Raw genomic sequence first — 23750 nt, 5'->3', positions numbered from 1 at the left:
CAAGTGAATGCCATGTTTATCAGTCGCTTTCCTTGATCTCTTGTCGGCTATGCTATAGCTTCACGGATCAGGTTTGGCTATCCAGCTTGCTGAAAGTCTGATATCTCTGAAATCTTCTTTCGTTTTCAGTTTAGCAGCGTGCAGTCTTGCAGATGCAGGCAGCAGCTGAAAAACCGGCAAACCCGGTGAACCGTCAATCCAGCCCAGCTGATGCGTGAGAAGAAAACAGCTTCGAAGCAATACCGGGACAGGAACTGGAATGCTGTTTGCGTGACTTTGAACGGTGGTGGTGGTAGGTCGTCTAACAGTGGAGCAGTGTCAAAATTGAACACTGTTTTCTATCATGAATAACTATAGTTTTAGGTCCCAATCACTGACCTAACCATTAACCAAAGCAGATAAGACTAATTGATTGAGATGATCTAGTTACACTTTGAGCGGTGAAACGGAAACATCACATTTTTTTACCTGGGCAAATTATTAAAAAAAACGGAGGTACTAGGTTGATGTGGTAGGTACATAGGAGTCGAAGCCCAAGCCCAACCCTGATATGGCGATGAACAGAGCCTCTCTCCTGGACCTGTCCACAGTAGACTGCTCCCTCCATCTCAAAATAAATCATTTCCTCCGTTTTATATTATAAATTATTTTGGTATCCTAGTTAAACCTTTTTTTAAGGTAAAACAAATAAAATTTATAAAAAAAAACGCAGCGATATTTTCAGCACAAAACAAATATATTATCAAAACATATTCAATGTCGATTTTAACGAAAATAATTTGATGTTTTAGAAGTTGCTAAATTTTTCTATAAATTTGCTTAAATATGACTAGAAAAAAATAAAAGTAACTTATATAATATAAAACGGAGGATGTGTCACATCGTATTCTAAGTTCATTTATGTTAGGACGGACTTAATCTCAAAATATAAGAATCTAGAATCGAATGAGATATTTCATAGTGTAATGAACAATTCTAGTTTTTTATATTTTGAGAGGGATGAAATAGGCCCTGTTTAGATCCCACCTTAAAATTTTTCACCCTGTCATATCGAATGTTCGAACACCTGTATGAAATATTAAATATAGACTAAAAATAACTAATTATACAGATTGCGACTAATTTGCGAGATGAATATTTTAAGACTAATTGCTTCATGATTTGACAATGTTGTGCTACAATAAACATTTGCTAATGACGGATTAATTAGGCTTAATAAATTTGTCTCGCGGTTTACTGACGGATTATGTAACTATCCAAACACCCTATGTGATAATATGATATGACACGTAAAAATTTTACATCCCTTATCTAAACACCCATAGTAAAAAATAATCCTAAGTTGCAACGACCGTGTTAAATGCTGTCCGGAGTCTGATCTGCCAGCGTGGCTACAGCCTTAACGTTGTACCACCACAACTTCTCTCACGCCCCAAAGGTACAGTTCGTCGTGTCGACTGTTGTGTGCTCCCGGGAGGTGGGGGCCACCAGCGGGGTCCGGGACGGTGACGTCACCGTGTGGTCTCGCCGTTGACGACATCACGCAGATGGGCCACCAGCGGCGGGTGGCTGTAGCAGCCCAAAAATAAACCAGGCCCATGCCTTCGAAATATAGCCCTTGTAGCCCAACCGTCACGGCCCATTCCATACTGCCGCTGCCCCGGCCCATGTACGTACGCGTCGTCTCGCCTCGCCGGCGGCGTGTGCTCCACGGGGTTGCCACCGAGATGGAAGTGTTAGCAACCAAATCACCAAATGACAACAACTTCACCTATGAACACCGATCCAATCAATAATGATGTTTCGGTAGTGGAACATGGGAAATAAAGGAGCTAGAAGGTTCTAAAAGCTAAGGGGATGGGAGGTGGAGGAGGGGATAGGTACTCGACGAGGATCCAAGCCTGGATCCAAGCCACCACCGCCACCGATCGCCTAGCCGAGGCTAATCGCCGTCCTGTGCCGCCTTTTGTTCGATCCCCTGGAAGAGCTGCTGTTGTTTCTTTTGTATCTCTTCCTTTAAATGTACTTGAGCCATCTTGTGTGAATTGAGTACTGGCCCATTAGTAGCCCACTTGGTTCCTAACAGGAAGCAGGTGATTGGCGGCGAAAAATATTTTTACGGGCGGGGCTCCCAGAAAGATGGTGAGGTGAGGCCGGCCGGCGGGCGGCGGCGCGTGGTGGTGTCAGTGAAGTGGTTGCAACCAACGACATGTCGGCACTGGCACTGCAAACAGCAACGCTGCAATCTTTGCATTGGGATACTGTACTCTGTACTGAACTGCACGGCCGCCAACGCCAATACTTTTGATTGGGCATGGGGCGCAATGCACGTCTGTTTCTTCTTGTTGGCGAACGGCTTCGTCAGACTCTCGCGGCGCGCTCCACGCGCACGACGCGCACCCCGCGCACGACGCGCACCCCGCGCACGACGCGCAGCGCTCCTCGCTCCGCTCGCACCGCTGCACGTCCCTTAGATCAGGGGATTAGTTAGGCCCAGGCAACTCCCAAGCCTTGTTGTACATGTATAAATATAAGCTCCATTGATCAATGAAAGTTACGGTTGATCCAAATCTCCTTCTACATGGTATCAGTGACCCTCTGATCTTAGTCTTCCGCTACCTCTCCCTTGCTAGCCATGTCGCACAGCTCCGGCGCTTCCGACGCCTCGTCCACCTCTGACGAAGAGCCTGTGCCGGCGCCTTCCACCTCTGTTCTTCAAACCGTCAACATCCGCTCCCACGTCCCGGTCGTCCTCGATCTCGACGTCTCCAACTACAGCCAGTGGCGCTGCAGCTTCGAATCGGTCCTCGGCAAGTTCGGCCTTGAGGCCCATGTTCAGGAGCCGCCCGCTCTCGACCTCCGCACTGCCGAGTGGCGCCGTGCGGATCACTGCGTGGTCAATTGGCTGCACAACTCCATCGCCAAGAACGTCTTCGACGTCGTCTACAAGCCCCGCGCCTCTGCCTTCACCGTGTGGAGCGACATCGAAGGCGTCTTCCGCGACAACGCCGTCCAACGGTCTGTCTACCTTGAGACCGAGTTCCGCTCGATCAATCAAGGTGACATGACCATCACGCAGTACACCGCCAAGCTGAAGCAACTCGCCGACGGCCTCCGCGACATCAACATGCCCGTGTCTGAGCCCAGCCAGGTGCTCAACCTCCTGCGCGGCCTCAACACCAAGTTCCGCTCCCTCCGCGCCAGCATCGCCGACCGGAATCCGCCACACACTTTCATGACCGCGCGCTCCTACCTGCTGCTGGCGGAGCTCCAGATGCAGCACGACGCCAAGGCTGAAGCCGGGGAGGCCCTCTACGCCGGCACCGGGTCTTCCTCCGGCACCTCCGACACCACCGGCCAGCCTCGTCCCAAGGGACGGGGCAAGCGTCGTGGCCGGGGCGGCGGCGCCCCACCTGGCGGCGCTCCTTCGACTCCTGGCGGCGGCGCTGGTGCCGGGCACGACGGCCAGCCTCGCCCTCCTGCGCCTTGGGGCTACAACCCCTGGACAGGCTTTGTCCAGGCCTGGCCTTTCCCGTTCCGGGCTCCCGGCGCGGGTGTGTTGGGCCCTCGCCCGCCGTTCCAGGCCCAACAGGCCATGACCGCGCAGCACCTGCTTCCGGCTCTTCCTCCGGCATCTCCAGGAGTTCACTCCACCGGCGCCTGGGACAACAGTGCGCTCTACAGCGCCTTGCAGTCCGCCGGCGTCGCCACCACCACTCCTCCGAGCGCTGCGGATTGGTTCCTCGACACCGGTGCGTCAGCACATATGTCCTCCACCCCTGGTATTCTTGCTCATCCCCGTCCTCTTCCTTTCTCCTCTTGTATCACTGTCGGCAATGGTGCCAAGCTGCCTGTCACGCATACAGCTTCCACCCACATTCCCACATCCTCCACTGATCTACACCTTCATAACGTGCTTGTTTCTCCTCCCTTGATTAAGAATTTGATCTCTGTGAAAAAGCTAACTCGTGATAATAATGTCTCCATTGAATTTGATCCAACTGGTTTCTCCATCAAGGATCTTCAAACTCAGGTGGTGAAGCTCCGCTGTGACAGCCCGGGTGACCTGTACCCCCTGCGTCTGCCATCGCCACACGCCCTCTCTGCGACTTCCTCGCCGTCGGTGGAGCATTGGCATCTGCGGCTCGGGCACCCTGGCTCTGCTTCCCTGTCCAAGGTTCTTGGTTCCTTTGATTTCCAATGTAATAAATCAGCCCCCCATCACTGTTCTGCTTGTCATGTAGGCACGAATGTGCGGCTTCCTTTCCACTCTTCATCTAGTCAGACTCTATTTCCCTTTCAGTTAGTGCATACAGATGTTTGGACCTCTCCCATTTATAGCAATTCCGGTTACAAGTATTATGTGGTATTTCTTGATGATTTTACACACTATATTTGGACCTTTCCTGTTCGCAATAAATCTGAGGTGTTTCATACTGTTCGTTCCTTCTTTGCTTATGCACACACACAGTTCGGGCTCCCCGTTTTAGCTCTGCAAACTGACAATGGCAAGGAATACGATTCTTATGCACTTCGCTCACTCCTGTCTCTCCACGGAGCTGTTCTTCGCCTCTCCTGCCCCTATTCCTCTCAACAGAATGGCAAGGCGGAACGTATCCTCCGGACGATCAATGACTACGTGCGCACAATGCTTGTTCACAGCGCTGCTCCTTTGTCTTTTTGGGCTGAAGCCTTGCAGACGGCGACGCATCTGATCAACCGACGGCCATGCCGCGCCACGGGCTCCCTCACGCCGTACCAGCTGCTGCTCGGCGCTCCCCCGACGTACGATCATCTTCGCGTGTTCGGCTGCCTCTGCTACCCCAACACCATCGCGACAGCGCCGCACAAGCTCAGCCCGCGATCCCTGGCGTGCGTCTTCATCGGCTACCCGGCTGACCATCGTGGCTATCGCTGCTACGACATGGTCTCCCGCCGGGTGTTCACGTCGCGCCACGTCACGTTCGTCGAGGACGTGTTCCCCTTCCGCGACGCGCCATCGCCTCGCCCGTCAGCTCCTCCGCCACCGGACCACGGCGATGACACTATTGTGCTGCTGCCTGCTCCAGCACAGCACGTCGTCACACCTGTCGGCACCGCCCCAGCTCACGACGCCGCATCGCCTCCGTCGCCCGCGTCGTCCACGCCCAGCAGTGCTGCTCCGGCCCACGACGTCGCGCCGCCTCCATCACCCGAGACGTCGTCGCCAGCGTCCGCCTCTCCACCTCGACACGCCATGACGACGCGTGCGCGGGCTGGGATCAGCAAACCCAACCCGCGGTACGCCATGACTGCCACGTCGACCCTGTCGCCGACACCTTCGTCTGTTCGCGCGGCGCTCCGGGATCCCAACTGGCGCGCGGCGATGCAGGCTGAGTTCGACGCCCTGCTCGCGAACAGGACGTGGACTCTGGTTCCCCGGCCTCCCGGTGCTCGGATCATCACCGGCAAGTGGGTCTTCAAGACCAAGCTTCATGCTGACGGCTCACTCGACAAGTACAAGGCACGTTGGGTGGTTCGCGGGTTTAACCAGCGCCCGGGCGTCGACTTTGGCGAGACATTCTCGCCCGTCGTCAAACCAGCGACCATTCGCACCGTGCTGACGCTGATTTCCTCCAAGCAATGGCCGGCGCATCAACTGGATGTTTCAAACGCGTTCCTGCACGGCCATCTTCAGGAACGTGTCCTGTGCCAGCAGCCCACAGGCTTTGAGGATGCTGCTCGCCCGGCGGACGTGTGCCTCCTCTCCCGTTCGCTGTACGGTCTTCGTCAAGCCCCGCGCGCTTGGTTCAAGCGCTTCGCCGATCATGCAACCAGCCTCGGCTTCGTCCAGTCCCGCGCCGACCCCTCCCTGTTCGTGCTGCGCCGTGGCTCCGACACGGCCTACCTCCTCCTCTACGTCGACGACATGATCCTCTCCGCGTCCTCGTCGAGCTTGCTGCAGCGCATCATCGATCGCCTTCAAGCGGAGTTCAAGGTCAAGGACATGGGGCCCCTGAAGTACTTCCTCGGCATCGAAGTTCAGCGCACTGCCGACGGGTTCGTCCTCAGCCAGTCCAAGTACGCCACCGATGTCCTCGAACGTGCAGGCATGGCGAACTGCAAGGCCGTGGCCACTCCGGCGGACGCTAAACCCAAGCTGTCAAGCAACGAGGGCCTCTCTTCCAGGACTCCTCCTGGTACCGCAGCATTGCCGGCGCTCTCCAGTACCTGACCTTGACGCGGCCCGACATCGCCTACGCCGTCCAGCAGGTGTGCTTGCACATGCATGCTCCGCGCGAAGCTCACGTCACCCTGCTGAAGCGGATCCTGCGCTACATCAAGGGAACGGCCGCGTTTGGCTTACACCTTCGCGCCTCGACGTCGCCGACGCTCACCGCCTTCAGCGACGCAGATTGGGCCGGCTGCCCCGACACCCGGCGTTCCACGTCCGGCTTTTGCATCTTCCTCGGCGACTCCCTCATCTCCTGGTCGTCCAAGCGGCAGACGACCGTCTCGAGGTCAAGTGCGGAAGCCGAGTACAGAGGTGTGGCGAACGCGGTGGCGGAGTGCACTTGGTTGCGCCAGCTGCTCGGTGAACTCCACTGCCGCGTTCCACAGGCGACGATCGCTTACTGTGACAACATCTCCAGCGTCTACATGTCCAAGAATCCGGTGCACCACAAGCGGACCAAACACATCGAGCTCGACATCCACTTCGTCAGGGAGAAGGTCGCGCTCGGTGAACTCCGCGTCCTACCGATACCGAGTGCCCATCAGTTCGCGGATGTGTTCACAAAAGGGCTTCCTTCAAGCATGTTCAACGAGTTCCGAGCCAGTCTCTGCGTCGGTGATACGACGGCTGCGACTGCGGGGGGGTGTTGGCGAACGGCTTCGTCAGACTCTCGCGGCGCGCTCCACGCGCACGACGCGCACCCCGCGCACGACGCGCAGCGCTCCTCGCTCCGCTCGCACCGCTGCACGTCCCTTAGATCAGGGGATTAGTTAGGCCCAGACAACTCCCAAGCCTTGTTGTACATGTATAAATATAAGCTCCATTGATCAATGAAAGTTACGGTTGATCCAAATCTCCTTCTACACTTCTATTGTCCTGCTAGCTATTCGGCATTTCTAATCTTTCTAGTTTTTAACATCGAGAAAATTTGATCCATATCACATGAAAAGACGGTACCAAAAAATTGCACAAGAATTTTTCGCTTTTGATCAGAAGGACATGCCACTATTTTTTTTTTACCGCTATGGATCGAATTTTTTCTTTACCATATGCTTCATTTCATGAATATATACACAAACAAGTCTCAGCTTATAGTCAGTGCTAGGTTTCAGAAGATGCTAACGCTCTTCCTTTCTGATGATTGTCACAACACTAATTCAATCCAAAACCGGTTTCAAAAAATTCAATCCAAAACTCACGAAACCCAACTGTTTGTTTTTTTTTTTGGCTGACAACCCAAAATTATAGTACTAAAATGCATGGCAATTTTGTACTAGTACTAGTCACTTGGTTCCTTACAGAAAAACAACGAATTCTGGTGTCCGGTGTTCTTGTTGTTCTGTCAGTTGGTGACAGACAGAAGCCATAATCCCAGTCATAATAATTGGAAACAGCGGCCAAATTTAACGGTGGTGTCATTAAAGTTAGCAACAAATGTGCACACGTATTTCCTTTTTTTTTTTGCTTCCATATAAAACCTTGCTAATATTGTGGTATCATGAAAATCAATTATTCAGCTGGCATATCGCTGTTGCTGAGATTGAAATCATCAGCTAAACGTGGCGTTAAAACTTGGGATTAAAACAGAAGCATGATGCATCTAGAAGGAGATAATCCTGGCACTGCTAATTTGGTTGGCCATTTTTCTCCCAAATCCGTTGCATTCAAACGCTCTTGTCGTTGTCGATTGCTCCTCATGCATGCCATGTTCTGGCAAGCAATGCTGACAATTAGCTTAGCGGTGGAGCGACGTGACACTAATCCCCAATAGCTGTCTGGCTGACTGTCTGTTCCCATCTGAATTTCTGAATACAAAATGAACTGACATGTCTTTCTTCCCAAAGAAAAAGAGAACTTGACACCCACTGAATTTGCCAAAAAATTAATCATTTGTTCCTTTTAAAAACCTTATTTAAACAGCGCCACGTACGTTGACGTCGAGAAACTTACCGAGGTGGCAAAAGTTGCAAATCAATGTCTGAATATGCAGCATGGAAATACAGAGGCATTGCAGATACGAGTTGGAACCCATCGGTTTCGAGACATTGATTTGCACAGCAGCATGTGGCATGCCTACCGCGCTGCAATCCATGATCCCAGCTGCGTCCTAGCACAACCCCCGGTTGCCGATTCTTTGTGATATCGGTTCGTGAAGTCGTGTGATGTGATATCAATGCGACAACGCCGACAAGAAAGAGGCCGCTCCTAGTCAATGTCAGTACACTACCGAAGAAAAGAGGCTAAGGCTGTGTTTAGCTGGGGAAGAGGAAATTTTTGGGTGTCACATCAGACGTTTGACCGGATGTCGGAAGGGGTTTTCGGACACGAATAAAAAAACTAATTTCAGAACTCGCCTGGAAACCGCGAGACGAATCTTTTGAGCCTACTTAAGCCGTCATTTGCACATGTGGGTTACTGTAGCATTTATGGCTAATCATGGCCTAATTAGGCTCAAAAGATTCGTCTCGCGATTTATAGCTAAACTGTGCAATTGGTTTTTCTTTTTGTCCACATTTAATGCTCCATGCATGTGTCCAAAGATTCGATGTGATAGGTGAAGGGGAAAATTTTTGGGAACTAAACTGGCCCTAAGCCCTTGTTTAGTTTTAAACTTTTTCTCCAAACTTTCAACTTTTCTATCATATTAAAACTTTCTTACACACAAACTTTCAATTTTTCCGTCGTATCGTTCTAATTTTAATCAAACTTCTAATTTTAGCGTGAAATAAACCCACCCTTAAAGCTAGCTACTACAAGTTCAGAAAACTTTTGTCCGGCAAAGCTATCTAGCTACTCCCGCTATCTTGAGAAAAAAAAATTATTTTCAACTTGTCTCAGACAGATCAATATATGTTACAAAACAAATATGCTCTCCATTAAAACCATATGTTTTCCTAGTTCTTGATATGGCTAGACTCTTGGCACATCCAAGCTCTAATTAATTAATAACATTTGCACATGATAATTAGAGTGGTAGGCCATGGTCTCTAAACAAGAGGGAGAAAAGAACAATAATAAAGAAGGCCAGTGGACCCATTACTGAAAATAAGTTTCTCTTACCAAATTATTGAGTTAAAAAAAATAAGGTTTTTAGGATGGAGAGAGTATAGATTTAAAAAAGAAAGAAAAGAAAAACTTTTTTATCTATGCTTCCTGGGTTTAGGATTGGGTTTTTTTGACGGAGGAAGTAGCGAAGTAATACGCGTTGATGCGCGAACAATTCGCCGTGATGTGTTGGGACAGCACCAGATGGTCGCCTGGAAGTAATTAACAATCTTTTCACCTGCTCATGGTTTCTTTCTTCTCCAGTTCACCCTGAACAACAACAAGTGGCTCCCTTTGGAACATGCAGAGAACGAACAGAGGCCAGAAATCGAGAGAGATTTGATAATTGATTGTTCATGGGACATGGGACATGGTCGGCTCCAGATGGGGGACCGAAGAAATAACAAACCGCCGGTTTTGGCAGGGATGAAGATACACTACTACAGTACTGTACTCTCGCTGCAGGATTGGAAGTTTAAAAGAAATTTGGTGGTGATGACACCAAGAAAATTTCGAGATGTGGTTGGGGTGGCCTACACAATTTGCATGCATTTAGGATTGGCCATTACGGGGCCATCTACCCAGAACACGGTTCCCGTGAACTGGATTTTGGGGGGAATTGTTTTCTCCTTTTATGGCGTTTTTGTTTTTTGGAAAGTGAAGTTTTCTGTCTAGGTCCCTGAGATAAAAGTAATTTAGATAGCCTGACATGTCCTTCATGAAAGGCTTGAAGTTATGATTATTTCCTTGGAAAACAATATCGATGTACCAACACAATGCCCCATTATTTTCTCCTTGTAAGGTACACATTGCAAGGACAACATTACTACAGACACATCCTAGTATAAAATTTCTATATGACAAAATGGGCATAAAGTCACATCAAAATACAAACCAAAACAACATACCCTCTCCGTCTCAAAATGTCTAATAGCCAATAGTAATTTCACTTCATAGCAATGTGAGAGAAACAATCTTCTGACTTTCCTCTGATGGGGTCAATAGATCTCGGGGTCAAATAGATTTTGCGGTCCACTCATGGGATGGGAATACATATCATCAAATGTCCTTTTCCTATTTCCCCATGACGGGGTCAATACATCTCACGGTCTACTCGTGTGATGGGAATACATATCCGAAGCCATCATTTCGCTTATTCACGGAATAAGCGAAACGATATATTTGCAAATGAAAAGTAATTTGTGAATAAAACTTTTATATACATGTTTTTAGCGATCTAAAAACAAAGGCTGATGAAAAATAAACTTCGATGAAAAAAAATAATCTTAAAATCAGTTTCAAATTTAAGGTTGAAAATCTAAATATTGACTGATAAGCATAAGCGAAAAGATGAGGCAACATCGAATGTCATTTTCTTACTTTCCTCCTACGGGGTCAATAGATCTCGCGATCCACTCGTAGGATGGGAATACATATCATCGAATTTCCTTGTCACAATTGTATAAAAGGCAATGACTAAAATGCGAAAAATAGCCGGACCCCAGAAAATAAATGGCCCCCCTTTTCCTTTCCCTCTCAAAGCCTTGTCAGTTTGTCTGACGGACCGCGTTTAAACACGCACCCCTCCTCGTCTTCATCTCCTGCAGCAGCACGCGCTTCGGTACTTCACTTCACTGTGGTTTTTTCAAGTTTCAGCCGCCATTAACGCTCAGCTGCAGCCGAGAGAGCTGCAGCGGCAGCTCAAGCGGAGCAACGATGAGCGGGAGCGGCGGAGGCGGAGGAGGAGGAGCCGGCGGGGACGGCGCGAGGGCGCTGGACCAGACGCCGACGTGGGCCGTGGCGGCCGTCTGCGCCGTCATCGTCGCCGCCTCCATCCTCCTCGAGGGCCTCCTCCACCACCTTGGCCAGGTATGCTGATTCCATTTCCAAACCCCCTCCTGAATCATTCCGCTTGTTGGTTTCTTCCCTCTCTTTTTTTGGCTCGAGGTTCTGATTTGTGTGTTTCTTGGGTTGCAGTGGTTCAGCAAGAGGAGGAAGAAGGCGCTGTTCGACGCGCTGGAGAAGGTCAAATCCGGTACATTGCGGCGTTTCTTTCATAAATTTGTTCTTCTTTTTCATTTTCTGAATCGATTGGGCTCTCATCATCTCCGGGTGAAGCTGGAATTTGATGGAGGTTTACAAACATGTGCAGAGCTGATGACGCTGGGGTTCATCTCGTTGCTGCTCAGTGTCACGGGGAGGTACATATCGCGCATCTGCATCCCGGTGGGAGCCGCGGACACCATGCTTCCCTGCAGCCTCCGGAGGAGTTCTTCAGAGCAGGAGGTGCCCGGTGGTGGTGGCCATGGCCGGCGACACCTATCTGGAGATCCAACCAATTTTAAATGCGCCAAAGTGAGCAATTTCTTGTGTGCTACTAGTTCACATTTTTGCAGAGGCAGAAATTGTTTCTGTTCTTCTGTTCAGCTTTACATGCCGCAAAGTGAGCAATTCTTGTGTGCTAGGAGTTCACATTTGTTCAGTGGCAGGAGTCGTTTCTGATCTTCTGTTCAGACTGCATCTTTCAGATATGCCTGATCATTCCTAAGTTGCGTTTGTTGACCTCTGAAAATGCAAATGACGACATGGCAGGGTATGGTGTCGCTTGTTTCAGCTGATGGGCTTCACCAGCTGCATATCTTCGTGTTCTTCCTGGCAGTCTTTCATGTCGCATTCAGTGCTATTACAATGTCTCTGGGTAGAGCAAAGGTAAGGTCAGTCTAAAGGTTTGAACTTCGTGAAGGTTTCCTGTACCAGGATCATGTTATTAGTACCTTCTTTGCTATTAGTTTTATGGACTTATATGGAGTGAAAAAGAGAAAAAAAAACACAAAGCTGAAACCATTCTGAACTCTTCTGTGTAGACACGTATATGGAAGGAGTGGGAGAAGGAGACTTGCTCCCTTACCTACGAGTTTTCATATGGTAATGCACTAATATCTATCTAGATAAGTTATTGTTTCATATGTTTATGTGAAATTCATGCTAGAGCTTAGAACAAAATCCATGGTGCATGAAGATCTTTTTTGTTTTTTTGGCCTCAGGGTGGTCCATATTTCATTCTTTTTATTTAAGAATTTGTTTCACATTTCAATTTCAGACCCCTCAAAGTTCAGGCTTACTCATCAAACGTCTTTTGTGAGGCAACATGCAAGCTGTTGGAGCAAAAGTACTATTCTGCTCTATTTTGTAAGTCTTCTCATGGCTCCTGCCTAGCTACTTATTGTTACCAGTTAGCATATACTATATTGTTTTACAATACTTCAAGTTGTCATCTTAATATACAACATTAACTTGAATCTGCCAGGAAACCATAAGGTTAATCATAGATACTGGAAATCAAAAGTTTCAACTTGAACAGACTACTTATTCCCAGGACAAATTACTGTTGAAGGAAAAAATGGTTTTTCATGAATATATAGCAAAAACAATAGAAATGATGTTTTGCAGTTTCTCATGGGCTTTCTATGACTCCATTTGATGTGAAATATGTAGGTGAGCTTCTTTAGGCAGTTCTTCAGATCTGTTAGAAGGACAGACTACCTGACTTTGAGGCACGGATTCATTGCTGTAAGTAGCTTGTCACTTGCCAAAGTACCAGTGATTTTCTTATGTCAATTTGGTGCTTCTGACAAAATCTCTTTGTAGGCTCATTTATCTCTAGGGACTAGGTTCAATTTTCGGAAATACATCAAAAGGTCACTGGAGGACGATTTTAAGACAGTTGTTGGCATTAGGTAAGGAAGCCTTGAAATCTGGCATTTTTAGTTGTATACCTTTGTTGTTCCTTTTTAAGAGTACTGTTGCAATTGACAAAAAGAAAACAATCATTTCTTTGGACCCTTTTATTCATTAGTTACAAAATGTGGGGTTGTCTTTAAACATTTAAGTGAGCTTTGTTCATTATCCATTGTCCATTGTTCTATATCAACTCAGAGTTAGCTACATTTAGATAAGTTGTGCATAAACGAATGGAAATAGCAGCAGTTACAATTTAGGATGTTTCATTCCCACAGAAAAAGTGCAAGCACTTTCTTGATGTAATTTCCTACAGATTGCAGATTGGAAGTTGTCTCTGACTGTGCCATTATCTTATTGAATTGCAATATCTTGTCTTCTTGTTCTCTTTATTATCCATGCTCTGTCTTCCTAATAAGTAATTACCGATTAACTTGTTTTATCAACCTTTACATTGCCAGTGCACCCTTATGGGCTTCTGCGTTGGCCATTATGCTCTTCAATGTTCATGGTGAGTTACAATCCTATTTTTTTTACCATCAACTTCCTAAAATCTACGTTGTGGTCAAATAATCTTTTGTATTTCACATAGTTTGCCTCTACTGAAGGAATGCTATTTGCATTGAGTTGAACACTTAAAAAAGTTTAGCTCCTTGTTGGAGTTCAGATGCAATGGATATAGTTCAGAAGAAACAAGATACTCTGATGGAAATGATGTTAACTTCCTATTTATTTTACATATTTCTCCAGGATGGCATAACTTGTTCTGGTTCTCTACAATCCCCCTTGTAGTAAGTGCTCAGCTTGGTACCTACTAGGCTAGTACATATTATGGTTCTCATTATGGTCACATATCTCTTATGACTGGTACCAACAGTTTGTCCTAAATGTAGGTAACTTTAGCAGTTGGAACAAAGCTGCAGGCTATAATTGCAATGATGGCTGTTGAAATTAAAGAGAGGCATACAGTAATTCAAGGAATGCCGGTGGTGAAACTCAGTGATGAACATTTTTGGTTCGGGAAGCCACGTCTGGTTCTTCATCTTATCCATTTCGCGTCATTTCAGGTAACTTGAACATAAAGCTTGCGGAAAAGCTTTTGCGTAAAATGCACAACCTTGACTCACTTACATCCACCAAATGATGAATGTCATGCACCATAGACATCTGGATAGCAGTGTCAAATTGAATTTTCACTATCATGATTGCTAAGGAAATAAAGTATCAGTGTTTAGAGAATACTTTGTTGCCACGGAATACTTAATCTCTAGTCTTTAGCATGCACTTACTTTTGAATCTGAAGCCACAAGGCTGCGAAAATAGGAGTGTATTTTTCCTTCATCTAATAGCTCTTCATTGTTCTTGCAGAATGCATTTGAAATTACATACTTCTTTTGGATTTGGGTAAAGATTGTCTCCATTTCAAAATTTGAAAAACTGTTTTACGGCACAGCTATAATTTCTCTGATGATGCTGAACTTTTGTGCAGTACGAATTCGGGTTGAGATCCTGCTTCCATGACAACTTTGAGCTTATCATCGCCAGAGTCTGCCTTGGGTAATTTTCATACTTTGTCTTACTTTTCTCACAATTTTCTACTGAATGCTAATAAATTAATATTTTTTCCAACCCATGTCTACAGGGTTGTCGTTCAATTCATGTGCAGCTATATCACACTTCCACTCTATGCTCTCGTATCTCAGGTAACTATTCACATCATCTGACAAAGTTCAGTAACACACCTCACTTTCAGCTAACATTTCAGAGAAGATATTGAGCTGCACTTGCTATCAATCAACCTAAGATCTCTCTCTTTTTTTTCTTTTTATCCTGCCGACGACTAACCGGAGAAGGATTGATTGTTCTCCAGATGGGTTCACAGATGAAGAGAACGATTTTCGACGAGCAGACGGCGAAGGCCCTGAAGAAATGGCACAAGGCAGCAGTGGTGAAGAAGAAGCAGCAGAAGGGGTCATCCCATGAGCCAGGTTCAGAGACACCGGGCACGGAGACGACGACGACGACGGCGACGGCAACGGAGGAGAGCCAGCGAGAACGCGACGCCGCGGCCATGCCGGTGCGCCACCTCCACCGCTACAAGACCATCGCCCACGTCGGCGCGACGGGGACGCTGTCCGACTCGGACTGCTCCGACACGGACACGCCGTTCGCGTCGCCGACGAGGCTCCTGATACCGCCGACAAAGCAGCGGAGCCTCGACGCCGGGAGGGCGGAGGTGCGCGTGGACGTCGACTCGACGCCGACGCCGACACCACCGGAGCGCCATGACAGCTTCTCCTTCCCGAGGTTGCCTGCTCACAATTTGCAGCAGAAATGACCAAATGATCATCCATCCTAAGTTCCTAACCATCAGTAGTAGTAGTAGCAGCATCAACTATACATGTAATTGAAATTGATGGTGGTGACAAGTGTGTGTAGAGCAGTGGAGTCTGAAACTTGGTGCTGTCCCATTTGGTCCAGCTCCTACTCTGTGGGTGGAGCGGAGCTGAGAAAATGCCATTTCACGTACTTCCTCCGTTTCACAATGTAAGTAATTGTAACATTTCTCACATTTAAATTGATGTTAATGAATCTATATAGATATATATGTCTAGATTCATTAACATCAATATGAATGTGGGAAATACTAGAATGACTTATATTGTGAAACGGATGAAGTATAATTTCCGGTTTGGCAGCTGTTTGGCAGCTCCACTCTAATACTTTATGTTATCCATGATTTTGAAAGTGTTTGGTACAGAGCCACAGATATAAGAATATCCGAGCATGAGTTATGCCAAAATGGGCGCTTGGATGGCAAGTGATTTTGCATTTATCAACCCCTAAAACTCCTCTAAGTTGAAGTATAACATGGAAATCAACGGAGAACAGAGACTTGACCTAATACAGCATCTTGTCCATCAGCCATCACAATTAAAAAGCAGGTGTACCATGTAGGCTGGAACTATAAGCGTTTCACACATAAGAAACAATAGCGACACACATGCAACATATTGCCAATATATTGCTAATACTACCAAATAAAAATATAATTATTAATCAATACCAGTTCGAACATGAACACACGAGGTAAGGTTATGTTACTTATGTAGTAATATTCATTATACAACTCTACTCATCAATCTAGGGTCTTCAATTTAATACATATGTATGAAATACATAAAGCTCCACTAAGCATAATTAATGCTAATTCGCTTTCTCTCATTAAGTCACATCAGCTCAATTGTATTTTAGCCATTGGATGATTCATTAAGGGTGCGAATTACATCTCTTCCCACTCAAAAGCATATCATACAACCTAATCATTTATTATCTTTGAATATGAATAATTGATCAAGGTAAAAAATATATAACCACACAAAATAAAATCGTACAATAAGTAAGATTTTTTTTACAACTCATATTTACTGTTTTATTAGACAATTATCCCACAGCAACGCTACCCATCCAGTATGATCAACTCTATAGTCTATAGATCTAATTAGATTGGATCAAAAGAGAATCCAGAGTCTGCGTTGCCCTCCTCATAACCACCGTTTGAAGGATGCTTCAGATCAATGCCAGAATTCCGGCATCCATGACAATGACCTAATAAAAATTTAATTAATTAGCTAAAGGTTCCAAATGTATAAAATTTGAGTGACATAAATATAAGATATACAATAAATATAAGTGTTGTATATACCATTGTCAAACGACTCCAATGGACAACAAAAATAATGTTTCTCTCCGTCCATAAGTTTAACTTCAGCAAAATAGTGACGAGAAATGCAACTCTCCACATTAGTACTAGACTCCAAATCAGAATTAGGACACTTAGACTTCATTGTGAAATTATAATGATGGTATGGCTGACCACAATCATCAAAAATCAAGCACTGACGAGAAAGATCTTCAAGCTCATAATCAACTACCTGATACACATTCGAAAGTAAAAAGTTAAACAAACATTCTAAAGTTTAATAATAGAAGCATTAATTTCTATATAATATATAAATGAATACTGACATTAGCATTACTGTATGTCTCGAATGCCTCAATAACCTCCTCCCGCATCCACTCTATACCTTTCTCCTTAGTTGTTTCTTCAGAGATTGCATCGAATTCATCATCATCAAAAGAGAGTCCAGAGTATGCGTTGCCCTCCTCATAACCACCGTTTGAAGGATGCTTCAGATCAATGCCAGAATTCCGGCATCCATGACAATGACCTAATAAAAATTTAATTAATTAGCTAAAGGTTCCAAATGTATAAAATTTGAGTGACATAAATATAAGATATACAATAAATACAAGTGTTGTATGTACCATTGTCAAACGACTCCAATGGACAACAAAAATAATGTTTCTTTCCATCCATAAGTTTAACTTCAGCAAAATAGTGACGAGAAATGCAACTCTCCAAATTAGTACTAGACTCCAAATCAGAATCAGGACAATTAGTACTAGACTCCAAATCAGAATCAGGACGCTTAGACTTCATTGTAAAATTATAATGATGGTATGGCTGACCACAATCATCAAAAATCAAGCACTGACGAGAAAGATCTTCAAGCTCATAATCAACTACCTGATAAACATTCGAAAGTAAAAAGTTAAACAAACATTCTAAAGTAAAAGTTTAAAAATAGAATCATTAATTTCTATATAGAATATATATATATGAATACAGACATTAGCCTCACTGTATGTCTCGAATGCCTCAATAACCTCCTTCCGCATCCACTTTAGATCTCTCTCAATAGTTGTTTCTCCAGATGATATTGCATTGAATTCATCATCCCAAAACTGTTTCAGTTGCTCCCGAGTTTCTTCATCTGTGTCAGCATAATAAGACACACGTAGTTCCTCCATAACCTTACGCAGTTCAGTTATTAATGTTCCTTCACCCCTCGTAATAGGTATGTTGTACCTGTGGCCATGGTATTACATATTATTATAATCAATATAATAATATTTGTGAAGTTTAAACAATACATAAATGTTTTATTAACAATGTGCAGATGTATAGACATTAAATAAATAAATTTCACTTATAAAATTTAGAACTAGAACGCATATATATGCTTGTAATTAAGCACCAATGTTTAAGAAGTATTATTCGTAAAGTTTATAAATATATAAGCATGTAGCAAACATAATAAACAAGTATTTTGACCACTCAGATATTGATGAAATCACCACCACTCTATGTAGTTCGTCAAATTAAAGTTGAAAGGTAAGTTAGAAAATTCTAGTCATACAAGATAAGTTTTGACATATTCATAAGAGATAAAAGACAACTACACTAACCATCAGAAGGTTGATAAGAGTATACAGAGTTTCAAAGTCAATTCCTATAAAATCGATAAAAAATTACGACATTTATAATTCACATCACCATAATCAGTTGTATAGTACAACTAAAACATTAAATTGAAAATTAAAACATTAAATTTATGGTAAGAGGTATCTGGATCAATACAAAGAGATAAATAGTTATGAAATGGATTAAGAGATCTTCACGAGCGGAAAGGCTAAGGGGCGATCGATCGCTACCAGCGATCGCCCCTAGCGCGGTTCCCCCTTCCTCCACTTTCCTTTTTCGGCACCGCATTACTTTCCTATTTTAGTTAATTTATACACCTAAAGTTTATACACCTCAAATTTACACATATAAAGTTTGGTGACCTAAATTTTATAAGTCAAAAGTTTATATATCCGATTCAAATTTGAATTTGAATTCAAATATTTTTTATATATAGTATTTCTATACATCTAAAGTTTATACACCTAAAGTTTATATACCCGTTTCAAATTTGAATTTGAATTATATCTGATTCAAATTTGAATTTGAATTGAAATATTTTCTATATATAGTATTTCTATACATCTAAAGTTTATAGATCTAAAGTTTATATACCCGTTTCAAATTTGAATTTCAATTATATCTGATTCAAATTTGAATTTGAATTGAAATATTTTCTATATATAGTATTTCTATACATCTAAAGTTTATACACCTAAAGTTTATAGACCCAAAGTTTATAAGCCAAAAGTTTACATAGCCGATTCAAATTTGAATTTGAATTCAAATTTTTTATATATAATATTTCTATACATAAATTTTTCTAACTTTTTGTTTTTTAAAAAAATTTTGTGTGGTGTACTGTAGTGGGAAGAGAAGGGGAGGAGGAAGGGGGAGAAGAGGGAGGAGGGGAGGCGGGGCGGATCTGATCGCTGGGCTATAGCCCTAGCGATCGATCGCCCATTAGGGGCCCCCCTTCACGAGGCTTACAATGGTTGGGGTTCATCAATTGCCTGTTGATGAACAGAAGCGTCTTTGGGAATCTCTCTGTCGCTGCTGACAAGCATAACATTGGATAAAGTGATTGGAAAATAATGGGGACAAGGAACATTTCAACACACAAGTAATAATTCAGTTCAGCTTCTAAGACAAATATACAAAGAGAATGATAATAAGCATACATGCAATTTATCTTCAGAATACGAAGAAAAAGAAAGTGTGTTAGTTACTACAGCTTGAAGCAAAAGCAAAACTGTAAGAAAAAAATATACTTCATCCGTTTCATATTATAAACTTTCTAGCATAGCCATATTCATATAGATGTTAATGAATCTAGACATATATTAACATTTATATGAATATTGGCAATGCTAGAGAGTCTTAAATTTGAACACTATAATAATGTGAGAAAAAACACATATAGAGAAAAAAAAAGAAAGAGATTAAAAAAAAAGGAATATTACAGCTCGTGCGATTCAAGAGATGCGTGCAATTCAGGAGATTGGGCTAAATGAGTAGAGCTCTTGCGACCGGCATTGGCATCTTCCGCCATCCGGGACCGGCGCCGCTTGTAATGCGAGGGAAGCGGAACGCGAGGAGGGAGCCGGCGCGAGGTGTGGCCGTGTGGGGGGGGTTCGCGGCGTCCGTCCGGCGAGGAGGCGGAAACCCTAGTCGGCTGGCAGCGGAAAAAGGAAAGGAGGTGGGCAGCGGAGCGAATTGGGGTGCGGAAAAAGTAAAAGGAGGCGGGCGGCGGCGGCGGCGGCGGCGAGACGGAAACCTAGCTCGGGAGGGAGGAAGCCGGCGAATTTGGGGATGCGGCGGCTTCCCTGTTCCGAATTCCTACTCCCCGTACATGTCACTTCTTTATCTATTAGTTTGAGTTTTTTAAGTGGGCCTCCACAGTCTCCGTAGTCCGCTACATCTTGCTGCCGAGTCCCTTCGGCTCTTCTTCCTAATCCTAATTAAAGATGTTTTTTTATTTTGGTACATCATCCGTGTATGAGTTGATTTGGTGTGTTATTCGTGAGTAGGTTTTTAAGTTCGTTTGTTTTTAAAATACATAAGAAGTCGCATAAGAAATCTTTTTAAAAAACCTCACATGTTAATTTGAGACGATCGGACTACTAATTGCACCTCATGATTTTCCAAAAATTTCTATCTCTTCTCATCTCTATCTCTACTACTTAAAAAATAATAAACGTTTCCTTCGTCCGTTTAAATAAAAAAGCAAAAAAAGACAAAAAAAAAAGAGTCCGATTCCCCTAGAGAAAAAATCCAATCCCTTAAAAAGAGGGGAAAATATATTTCTCTATCTCTTTTCTACTACTTAAAAAATAAAAAATAAGAGGTGTTTTCATAGTCCGTGCGAAAAAGCGGACGAAATTTAGTCCGTGCGAAAAAACCGGCGAGAAAAAACCGGGCGAAAAAACAAAAATGAATCCGATCCCATGTAAAAAAAGACGAAAAGAAAAAAACTGAATCTGTCCGATTCAAAAAAAAGAATCGGGCAAAAAAACCGGGCAGGAAAAATAACCAGGCAATAAAAAACCGAATCTGTCCGATTCAAAAAAGAATCGAGCAAAAAAAATATGGACGAAAAAATCGGGTGAAAAAAACCGAGAAAAAACGAATCTGATTCCGTGGACGTGGTAAAAAATAGGGCGAAAAAAAAATAAAAAAACGAATTTCATCCGATTCAAAAAAAAAAGGAATTATATGTGACGCGGTAAAAAAAATCCGCTCGCTCATCGTCAGAGAGAAATGGGATCAGGATAGAGGGATTTGGGAGCTAGGGTTTTGCCCCTCTCTCCTGGTCGGCGCTTCATCCGGCGTGGGGAAGATCGGAGCCGTTCATTAGATCGGACAGCTCAGATTCGCCCAACGTCAGGCCGCTGCCACCGCCGCTGATTACGCTGCGTCCAACGGGCTGCGGAAGTGCATTGGACCGTCCCCGCATATGTGTCGCGCTCAGCTGTTCGGCTTGCGGGCCGTTGAATTGACTCGGCTCGCCAAAGATGGGCCAGCCCAAGTTTGGGCCGGCTTGGGAAGACCTAGGCCGAAAGCAAAATTGTTCAACCAATATGGCTCAGATATTTTAAATTAAGGGAAAATTGGAACCATGCCATTATAATTTTGTAAAATTTGAGATATGACATCCTGACCCACATGTCATTGACTCATGTGGGTTCTACATGTCATTGAGATACCGATGGCATATCTCAAACTTTGCAAAATTATAATGGCATGGTTCCAAATTACCCTTAAATTAAAGTCTGTCGGATAAACTCCTAAGTAAGCTCTAAAAATAAATCTAAAACTAAATCCTAAATCCTATGCTAATTCATCAAATTAGACTCGTAAGTTTAACAATTTTTAAAAGTAACTTCAATGTTAACTTCAACGCACGTAAGATACATACTATTACATTTTTCAAGTTGAAAGGAAAACACTAGATGGAGTATAAACTAGCCACGACTAGCTGTGTAGTCACGTCCAATGAAAAAAGACATGCATTAGAGTTACTTTTTTTTTTATAAGTTACTTCTATAATATATGTAAATTACCTTTAGGCATTATTGAATTTAATTTTATATATCTAAGAAGTAATTTAGTGAAATCTAAAAGTAATTTATAATTTTTCATCAAAATATAATCATGTGAGATCTTATTATAAAGATTTAATTGTTACGAACACAACAATGTAATCGGATCGTAGATCGGATGAGTAGTTTAAGAGAAAATTTTATTTAAAGTATAGGTGGATAGGGTATCTTATAGATGGAGTGGTAGCTGGTTTAGACCACTAGCTGTGCAGTCACGTGTCCTAGATAGACATATTCTCGGCTACTAATCGGGTGCCCGTGCGTTACAACATATGTTGAATACTAACCCTTTTCCTTAAAAATTGAAATTCTATCTATGAAGCTTTATTTTTTAAAAAAAATTGTATTTCTAATCACGTGAAACTTTCCCTTAAAAGTTAAAATTCTAGCTATGAAGCTTTATTTTTTTAAAAAATGTATTTCTAATCACGTGGGACCAGCAAGTAATTTAAGACTGCTAATTATATGGGGTTAATTGTCTCAAAAATCCGTTTAATCCATTTTATATATGGAATGTATGCATGGATTCATCAATTTTGCTATATATTTATCAATAAATTTTCTCTTAAAAATTTGACAGATGTAATTACAATACAATCGTAGTGTAATTACAATGTAACTTTTGTATGTAATTACACTATGTCGGTGATATGGGCCCGAGGGTACGCAAGATGGAGGGAAAGAGCCCTTCCGTCTGGACACATGGCCGCGCGGCCTTTTCCCCTCCCCCCTCAGGGGGAAAGCAAGCGATCGAGAAGCGGCCGCACCCCGAGGGCCCTCGGGGCTGCCACGTGGTGGCCGAGTGGGCAGAGAGAGAGGTGCTCCCAAGCGCCTTAAATAAGTGGCGCCCCAACCGTCCCCTGCCACATTTAACGCGGCGTGGGCGGATGTGAGGCGCCGCCCGATTGACGTGCGTCAATCGGGCTTGACCAGTCTGTGACCGGCCAACAGGCGGATAGGACGAGTAGCAGTGCACCCACGTCCCGCCCTCTGTCAGGCGGAGTGGGGGCAGGTATGTCCCGTCCCATCGGCACGCGGCCGAGCGTGCTCTCCCGTGCAAGAATCCACAAAAGTCTCCATGGAGTTAAGAGCGAATGACAGGTGTGTCCCCCGTGTCAGGTGAGGGACGGCGTTGGGCCCACCTGAGGATGAGCAAACCACCTTGCTTCCGGTCGAAGGCAAGGACAACGGCTTGACCCAGGACAAAGTGGGCCCCACCCAATGATGGATTGTGTAAGACGGTGCACGTGGTATCCCTTCGAACTATAAAAGGAGGACATTGCCCATCGAGAAAAGGAACGCCACTTGAGAAGCTTGAGCCGAGGGTTAGAACTCCCTAGTAACAGCACAAGCTTAATCCCACACACAGGAGTAGAGTGTTACGCTCCATAGCGGCCCGAACCTGTATAATCCCTTGTCTCCCATTCTCTTCTGAAGAATCTGACCAGCTAGATCCATAGCGGAAATACGCTCTTGATCATCGTGCCTTATCCCCTGGCCGAACTCACAAAGAGGGGTCTCATGATCTCCCGCTAGAGAGGACCACTCCTCGACACACTGTAACTCGTATATGTAATTGCAATATAATTTGCATGTAACTTTCACATAATTACATAATTTTGAACCGTTAGATTTGTTTCAAGATTTATCCAAGTGAAAAAGGAAAAAAGTCACTGCACGCACATATGTGAGAGGATTTGTTCCCACGACCTCTATTTCACCGAAATAGCATGTTACGGAGAGATTTTTGAAAGTTACATATAAGTTACAACGTATTTACATCATCATGATTGTACTATAATTATATCTATTAAATTTTTAGAAAAAAAAGTTGTCTATAAAT

General features: G+C 44.2%; 2 protein-coding genes across 5 annotated transcripts; one reads left to right on the top strand and one right to left on the bottom strand.

The window, feature by feature from the left end:
* The first annotated feature begins 10862 nt into the window (after positions 1 to 10862).
* LOC4349258 (MLO-like protein 9) lies at positions 10863 to 15800 on the top strand. 2 transcript variants are annotated; one of them, XM_015759228.3, is made up of 15 exons: positions 10863 to 11128; positions 11237 to 11294; positions 11412 to 11614; positions 11852 to 11968; positions 12124 to 12184; positions 12360 to 12448; positions 12755 to 12829; positions 12908 to 12996; positions 13459 to 13508; positions 13748 to 13788; positions 13891 to 14064; positions 14366 to 14401; positions 14487 to 14554; positions 14640 to 14700; positions 14868 to 15800. In XM_015759228.3, exons 1-15 carry the CDS (start codon positions 10976 to 10978, stop codon positions 15333 to 15335), a joined length of 1743 nt encoding a protein of 580 aa, XP_015614714.1. In that variant the 5' UTR covers positions 10863 to 10975; the 3' UTR covers positions 15336 to 15800. The 2 variants fall into 2 exon arrangements, with proteins under 2 accessions (XP_015614714.1, XP_025876612.1); XM_026020827.2 differs by lacking the exon at positions 14366 to 14401.
* Positions 15801 to 16347: 547 nt separating this feature from the next.
* Positions 16348 to 20138, bottom strand: LOC4349257 (uncharacterized). Of its 3 annotated transcripts, none has more exons than XM_015759230.3 (7): positions 19769 to 20138; positions 19296 to 19361; positions 17693 to 17930; positions 17327 to 17588; positions 17027 to 17229; positions 16704 to 16932; positions 16348 to 16606 (listed from the first exon to the last, which is right to left on the bottom strand). In XM_015759230.3, the coding sequence occupies exons 1-7, from the start codon at positions 19855 to 19857 to the stop codon at positions 16500 to 16502; spliced, it is 1194 nt and encodes a 397-aa protein (XP_015614716.1). In that variant the 5' UTR covers positions 19858 to 20138; the 3' UTR covers positions 16348 to 16499. The 3 variants fall into 3 exon arrangements, with proteins under 3 accessions (XP_015614716.1, XP_015614717.1, XP_015614718.1); XM_015759231.3 differs by having other exon boundaries at positions 19296 to 19358; XM_015759232.3 differs by lacking the exon at positions 19296 to 19361.
* Between the last annotated feature and the right edge of the window lie 3612 nt (positions 20139 to 23750).

This window comes from Oryza sativa, chromosome 10, assembly GCF_034140825.1.
Source record: "Oryza sativa Japonica Group chromosome 10, ASM3414082v1".
NCBI classification, from domain to species: domain Eukaryota; kingdom Viridiplantae; phylum Streptophyta; class Magnoliopsida; order Poales; family Poaceae; genus Oryza; species Oryza sativa.
The sequence above is the reverse complement of the archived record's forward strand: the minus strand, read 5'-3'. Positions and strand labels throughout refer to the sequence as shown.

Excerpts from the sequence above, each read along its gene's own strand:
- LOC4349257 (XM_015759230.3), bottom strand. The coding sequence starts at position 19,857 with ATGGCGGAAGATGCCAATGCCGGTCGCAAGAGCTCTACTCATTTAGCC. Across the intron at positions 17,931-19,295 it reads ATTGATGAACCCCAACCATT|GTACAACATACCTATTACGA; the intron begins GTAAGCCTCGTG and ends CCATGGCCACAG. Across the intron at positions 16,933-17,026 it reads AGACATACAGTAATGCTAAT|GTAGTTGATTATGAGCTTGA; the intron begins GTCAGTATTCAT and ends AATGTGTATCAG.
- LOC4349258 (XM_015759228.3), top strand. The coding sequence starts at position 10,976 with ATGAGCGGGAGCGGCGGAGGCGGAGGAGGAGGAGCCGGCGGGGACGGC. Across the intron at positions 11,615-11,851 it reads CCAATTTTAAATGCGCCAAA|GGTATGGTGTCGCTTGTTTC; the intron begins GTGAGCAATTTC and ends ACGACATGGCAG. Across the intron at positions 12,449-12,754 it reads GTACTATTCTGCTCTATTTT|GTGAGCTTCTTTAGGCAGTT; the intron begins GTAAGTCTTCTC and ends TGAAATATGTAG.